Genomic DNA, 6,999 nt, shown 5'->3' with positions numbered 1-6,999 from the left:
GGCAGCACGCTGCCAGGGCTCCTGCCTGCGCTCCGGTTTCTGGAAATGGATGTGTTGCGGAGGCAGAAGTGTGAGGCTGAGGCTGCCATAGATACCACCGTACGTAACTGCCACCAGCGCAGGCCCGTTAGAGCCGCCCCCCTCCGCCTGCCCAGCACTCAGGATATGTTCTGGGGCACGTACAGATGCCGCATTGTGGATAGGCCGTACATAACAAGTTTCTCTTCCTCCTCCTCCCTGTCAGACGCTGGCTGTGCCATGCTCTCCCGTGGCCAGGGGGTGGCACACGCACTGGCAGTTTCTCTTGCAGTAAGAAGCAGCGCTGAGCTGTGACTGCATCATGATCTCACTGCTCCTTGTTAAAGGCAGACGATGAGCACTACATCCCACGAGCCGTGCTGTTGGACCTGGAGCCCCGAGTTATCCACTCCATCCTGAACTCCCCTTACGCCAACCTCTACAACCCAGAAAACATCTACCTGTCAGAGCATGGAGGGGGAGCTGGGAACAACTGGGCCAGTGGCTTCTCACAGGTAACAGCTCTAGTGCTCCTGGGTGCAAACACAGGCCAGCTCGTTAGGCCTGAGCCTTTATTGTAGCCTTCTCATGTCAGGCTCAGTACATGGTTTCTGAAGAATACCTCATCATTTAGCTGGGACTTAGACCTAACACTTCCTGGCACCCTGGGTGCAGGGTCACATTGCCAATCTGACTTGGCTTCACAGCAGGCTTGAGCAGCTCTTCTGCATTTTCTGTGGGAAAGTAGCAAATTCTGGTCTGATCTTTTGCAGGGGGAAAAAATCCACGAAGATATTTTTGATATAATAGACAGAGAGGCTGATGGAAGCGACAGTTTGGAAGTAAGTAAATCAGGGGCTTTGGATCCCATTGCCCTGCTTGTTGTTTTCAAAGCCAGGCTTCTGTTTGATGTGCTTTGAAATCCACAGAATGAGCGCAGACAGCTGCAGCGTTGTTTTCTCTCCAGCTGGGTTAAAGGGACACCAGGGGTACGATGGCTGCTTTGCTGTGTGCCTCCGGCACAACCTTGGCCACCGTCCGTGTAAACTTATTTCCTGCACGTAGACAGACAGGGTTCCCTGGTGTTTGTGTCAGGCTATCACATGGCAACAGGGGAAGGGAAAATGTCATTGTAAAATAAGCTGGCAGAAGGTCCAAGAGCCCGTGTTGGGACCTGCAGCAGGTGGGAACTGCCCTGAAGTCAGGTAGAGGGAGTTTGGCCTCGGGCACTCTAGGAGGAGGGGAATGGCTTGGAGGTCCCAGGGAAAGGGCTGAGAACATGTACCTCCGTTTTATATGGCCGACTACATCCTGAAGGTGACGTTGGAGCTATTCTGAAGTCTGTTCTGGGGTGGGAGGATTCCAGCAGGCTCCTGAGCAGCAGTTGCACTTTATGGTGTGTGCAGAGATGTGGATTCCACCCACGCTGGAAGAAGTGGCCTGACGAGTGTGTGGCTATAGCTGTGGTCTGCAGGAGCCAGGGCTAACCTCCGGTCCATCCGCAGGCGTCAGCTCCGTGCTCTCAGTTGTCACAGGGGGAGTTCTCACCCTGGCTAGCAAGTCTCTGCTGGAGCTGGTGGTGGCGGCACAGTGTGCTTTGCTCTGCCTGCCCCTGGGGCTGAGCTGGACCTTGAGCTGTCTGCCTTCTGCTTCCTTCCAGGGATTCGTGCTTTGCCACTCCATTGCTGGTGGAACGGGCTCCGGTCTGGGCTCGTACCTCCTGGAGAGACTGAATGACAGGTGAGTGTTCAGCCTGTCCCCTTCCCTTGCGGCGGAGTCTGGCCCAGCCCGGGCGGCCTGCCAAAGTGGGGAGCCGGAGAGCGCTGACTCAGAGCCACCACCCCCACCCAAACACTGTCTTGTGCAACGCCTGGCACGCTGCCTGGGGAAGGGATGGCTCCCGATACGCCTGGGGACTTCAGAGGCTCCGAAACTGGACTCAGTGGTGTCCAAACTCTGCCTTCCCTCAGCCATTCTTACCAGGCGGCTGCCTCCTGACACCCCGACTGTGCAAGGGAGGGTGGGAGGCTCTAGCTGTGGGCTCTGAGCTGCCATCCCTGCCTGTTTCAGCTTGCAGCCTCTTGAAAAGGCTTGTAAGCAGCTGCTTAATCAGCCTGCGGATGGCTCAGCCTCGCCTGTAGCTCAGTCTGGCAGCCTGCTCCTGTACTGCTAGGGTAGGCACTGCTGGGACAAATTCTCTCCCTCCCTGGGAGCCGACTCTGGCACGAAGTCCTGGTGACTCACTGCTGTCCTGAGCCCTGGAGACGGCAAAGGGAGCTTGTGGGAGGAGAGAGTGCTGGCTTGGTGGTGTTAACCCTTGAGGTGGCTGGGCTTTCTCACCAGGTATCCCAAGAAGCTGGTGGAGACCTACTCGGTTTTCCCAAACCAGGATGAGATGAGCGATGTTGTAGTCCAGCCGTACAACTCTCTGCTGACACTGAAGAGGCTGACTCAGAACGCTGACTGCGTGGTAAGAGTCCCACTGCCTGTCAGGGCAGCAGCGCAGCCAGCTCCCGCCTGGCACCCCTGTCCCCAGCCACTCAAACACACCGCTTCTCCTGGGGCAAGTGCCGTAGCTGTGTGGGGTGAGTGCCGCAGCAGCGTGTGGCGTGCCTGCAAAGCCCCAGGCACAGCGACGAGTAGAGCCCCGTCCAGAAGGGCTGAGCAGATGTGGTGGCTCCAGGGACCGGGGCTCTGCGCTATCCCCTGCTGAGCTGTCTGGCTCGGCATTTCTGCCACCGGGATCCAGCAGATTCTTCCCATGGCAGCGAGGGCCGGGCGTCCAGCCCCGTCCAGAAGGGCTGAGCAGATGTGGTGGCTCCAGGGACCGGGGCTCTGCGCTATCCCCTGCTGAGCTGTCTGGCTCGGCATTTCTGCCACCGGGATCCAGCAGATTCTTCCCATGGCAGCGAGGACTGGCTGTCCTTCCTCTGCATAGCTCTGCTGCAGCCTTCCACTTGGACTCGATTCCAGCATCGCTTTCAGCACCCACAGGCCCCAGCCAGGCAGCGCCTTCAGCCTGCACCAGCACCCTCAGTCAGGTCCTAACTGAGACACTGGTCGTCCCTCCCAGCTCAGCTCTGCACGTGGCAGGGCAAGAGCAGCTGCGGCAGAGCTGCTGGGGCTGAAGGTTGCTGCGAGGTGCTGGCCCAGAGGCAGTGCTCTTTGGGATAGCGCTGCGGAGCACAGCCAAGACGGGAGGGAAGAGCTTCCATTGACAGTGTCGGTTACGCTCCCCAGATGAGTCAGCTTGTGGTTTCAAGTGTCTGCCACCTGCCGCCGAGGGCTCCGCCAGGCTGCAGCGCTCGGGGCCTGCGCTGGGCGATGCGGTGCCCTTGGACACGTGGCCAGGGCTGCCCTTCTTCAGGCTGCCTCTGAGGCTCTTCACGGAGCCGGTGTTTCTCTTGCAGGTGGTTCTGGACAACACGGCCTTGAATCGCATTGCGACAGACCGGCTGCACATTCAGAACCCGTCGTTCTCTCAGATCAACCAGCTGGTGAGAAGGGCTCTTCCCTCTGGGGAAGCTGGTGTGGGGCTTCCTCGCTGCCTTTGATTCGGTCTGAACCTGCTGCACGGGCTGGGCATGGTGGTGGGCAGCCCGGAGCTGTGAACGAGGGTCTTCTGCCCATCCCAGGGGCGGCCTCCATGGATGCTCCAGCTTCCCCCGGCACGGCTGCGTGAAGCAGGTTTTGACTGTGCTCCGCTGCCATGCGGTGATGCAGATGCTGACCCTGTGCCCTCCCCCAGGTCTCCACCATCATGTCTGCCAGCACCACCACGCTCAGGTATCCGGGGTACATGAACAACGACCTCATCGGGCTGATTGCCTCGCTGATCCCCACCCCCCGGCTGCACTTCCTCATGACGGGGTACACACCGCTCACCACCGACCAGTCGGTAAGGCAGCCCGCCGGGCACGCCTCCCCTTCCCCGAGGGCAGGAGGAGCTGCCACGCTCACCTTGTAACATCCCATCCGTCAGTCCCACGGTCTTGGTGTGAGCTGTAATTGCGTGTTCCAAATCCCGGGCCCGTGTGCCCACACCACATGACGGCCACGTGTGATATGAATCAGATGCGAACAAGCAATTGTGCTTATGCTGGGCTACCTGCTGCTTGCGTGAGCATGGCTGCGGCAGCTACGGGAGAGCCGAGAGGATCCGATCTGATAAAAGCCATCCTTAGAAACGATCAGTGTGAGCCCAGCAAAGTGGCCCGGCCAGTGCTGCCACCTCACTGGGCCACTGGCCCAGGCTGTCGGGGTCAGAACACTGTTGATCACTGTCATGCCAAAGAGCGTGGGATCCAGGCGTCAGCCCCTTCCCAGGGGTTGATCTGTGTTCTGGGAGGGGATTGCCAGCCCTCAGCTGCATCAAACACTACCGCTTGCGTTTAGCTTGTCCCCGGCCAGTGCCCCCTCAGCCCCCGCAGCGAGAACGGGGCAGTTCTGTTTTGAGAGGCACTCACCTGCGTTGGCCACGTCTCAGTTCTGCCGGGAGCTAACAGCTGCTCTTCTCCTCTCGTTGTGTGCGTTTCCTCAGGATGTTACTCAGAGAAGCAAATCTGAAAAACTGCTGGCTCTGAAAAGGGTATCGAGTGTGTGATCTGTCCTCCCGGGGAGGAGTGTGGGGAGGGCTCAGCCAGCAGCTCAGACGGTGCCTGGAGCGGGGCTGCCACACCGCCGAGCTGTCCTTGCTACGGGCGCTCCTTCGGGTGCCGGCCCTGGCTGCGGCAAAGCCCGGGACAGCCCTCGGGGACTGCAGTGGCGCGTCTGCCCCCGGGCTCAGTGCAGGGTGAGGGGGGGAGTGTGCGCAGTGGGGAACGACCCCTCCTGTCCTCCAGCTCAGCTCCTTGCCTCGGCAGCGGAGCAGGACACCAGTCTGACAGCAACAACGTGAAACGTGTCCCTGTCGCTCTGGTCTCAGCTGGGCTTCGCCCCAGCCCCTGCTGTGCTGCCGGGGGCACAGCTCAGCGCCCTTGTGTTGGGGCCTCCGCCAGCGCTCCGGTCCTCAGCCTGGCTGTGCCTGTTGTGTGACTTTGGGATTTCCCTGTCCTGCATGTGGCTTTGCACGTGGCTCCATCCCCGGGGCTTCTCCGTCTGGCTGCCCTCTGCTCCTGTGTGCGTGTGCGGGGCAGCGGGAGGGCGAGGGAGCAGCACGCCCGCTCCCTCTGACCCCCGGCTGGCGTTTGCAGGTGGCCAGCGTGAGGAAAACCACAGTCCTGGACGTGATGAGAAGATTGCTGCAGCCTAAAAACGTGATGGTGTCCACAGGGCGAGACAGGCAGACCAACCACTGCTACATCGCCATCCTCAACATCATCCAGGGGGAGGTGGATCCTACGCAGGTGAGTTCCTGCGGCCGTTTCAGGTGATGGTGGCAATGGTGTGGCCTGCCAGGGATGGGCATGGTCACCATCTTCCTGGGCAGGGACCCTGGGGTGACACTGAGTGGTGCTTGAAAACTGGCTCCAGGTTGCTCCCGAGTGGAAAGGCCACTAGTCCCTTGGGGTGAGGAGCCTCCCTGCCTGTCCATTGCTGCATTGCTGAAATCCACCTTCCTGAGGCCGTGTGTCCAGTGAAGAGCAGCTCCTGGGGCTGTTTTGCCCATCACCCCGCTGCCCCTTGCTGCTCTCATCCCTCCAGGTTCACAAGAGTCTGCAGCGGATCCGGGAGAGGAAGCTGGCCAACTTCATCCCCTGGGGTCCTGCCAGCATCCAGGTGGCTTTGTCCCGCAAGTCCCCCTACCTGCCGTCCGCACACCGCGTCAGCGGCCTCATGATGGCAAACCACACCAACATCTCCTCGGTGAGTGCCTCGCCTCTACGCCGCGGGCAGCGCTGGGGCCCCACAGCTGCAGCTCTGATGTCCTTTCAGTCCCAAAGGCGCTTCTCTGGGGCTTTCACAGCAGGGCTTGCAGATGAGGGAGGGTGGGCAGCTCCCAGCTGGGGCACAGCAGGGCTCAGCCTTGGTCTGCGATCCCGGCAGTCCTGCTGCAGCCCTGGGGCTGTTCTCCCAGGAGCAGGCTGCAGCAGGACTCGTCTCCCTGGTAAAAGGCAGCCTCGGAAGCACGAGCTGATCCCCAGTGCCGGCTGGGTGCAGGGTAGCAGCCCCTGCCCTGCCTGCCCGCCTGCTCCCAGGCAGCAGCCTGAGGAGGTCAGGGTCCCCGGGGAGCTCTGGCGCATCTGACCGCTGCGCTGCTCTCCAGCTGTTTGAGCGGACGTGCCGGCAGTACGACAAGCTGCGCAAGCGGGAGGCCTTCCTGGAGCAGTTCCGCAAGGAGGACATCTTCAAGGACAACTTCGACGAACTGGACAACTCCCGGGAGATCGTGCAGCAGCTGATCGACGAGTATCACGCGGCCACGCGCCCCGACTACATCTCCTGGGGCACGCAGGAGCAGTGAGTGCCCTGCCAGGGGACGGGAGGGTCCCACGGCCACCTCCATGCACGCCGGCAGGGCTCGTCTCTGCCGTGCCCACGTTTAGCACCCCTCAGCGCTGCCCGGCCGCGGTGGAGTCACACCGGCTGCACACACACGCTGCGCTCCTCAGCAGAAGCAGCTCTGCGGGGAGCAGCACTGCTCCTGCAGCCCCTTGGCGGGGGGACAGCCTCTGCTCCACCACGTGCCCTGGCCCAGGACGGGACTGGGGCAGCTGCGCGCTGTGCTGGTAGGGAACCTCCGCCCGTGAGAGCAACGCTCACTCGGAGGAGGATGAGAGCGAACCCGGGGGCTCGGAACGGGCCTGGCCCAAAGAGTTGGGTGCAGGCAACCCCTGTGGCCAAAGGCTCTGTGTGGCTGAGCTAGTCCTTGCCCTGGGCAGGAGCCTTGTTCCTCCTTCGCCAGATCAGGCCTGGGGCACAGGCTGTATCTATATTTTTGTAGGTTATTTTGCTTTAATAAAGGCTGTTCCTGCACTGACGCTGCCTACACGGCTCCTGGAGCGAGCAGCCGGGCAGGGAGGCAGCTGCAGACCCCGCCCG

The 6,999-nt window shown here is 61.2% G+C and overlaps 2 protein-coding genes across 2 annotated transcripts in view; one reads left to right on the top strand and one right to left on the bottom strand.

Annotated features, from left to right (window-relative positions):
* The window catches only part of FAM134C (family with sequence similarity 134, member C), an 8,524-nt gene extending 8,264 nt beyond the window's left edge, over positions 1 to 260 (bottom strand). The window contains exon 1 of the mRNA XM_009895823.1: positions 184 to 260. Coding sequence (XP_009894125.1) covers positions 184 to 260 — 77 coding nt within the window. The remainder of the gene's footprint in view (positions 1 to 183) is intronic.
* A 99-nt stretch (positions 261 to 359) lies between these two features.
* Positions 360 to 6,937, top strand: TUBG1 (tubulin, gamma 1; the record flags this gene model as incomplete). Its single annotated transcript, XM_009895817.1, has 9 exons — positions 360 to 533; positions 792 to 860; positions 1,679 to 1,758; positions 2,362 to 2,488; positions 3,429 to 3,515; positions 3,767 to 3,916; positions 5,211 to 5,363; positions 5,662 to 5,823; positions 6,224 to 6,937. Coding segments are annotated over 9 exons (1,200 nt in total), but the record flags the coding sequence as incomplete, so codon positions are not given.
* Positions 6,938 to 6,999: the final 62 nt, after the last annotated feature.

The sequence above is a fragment of the Charadrius vociferus genome, unplaced genomic scaffold (assembly GCF_000708025.1).
Source record: "Charadrius vociferus isolate BGI_N301 unplaced genomic scaffold, ASM70802v2 scaffold2552, whole genome shotgun sequence".
Lineage (NCBI taxonomy): Eukaryota > Metazoa > Chordata > Aves > Charadriiformes > Charadriidae > Charadrius > Charadrius vociferus.
The sequence above is the reverse complement of the archived record's forward strand: the minus strand, read 5'-3'. Positions and strand labels throughout refer to the sequence as shown.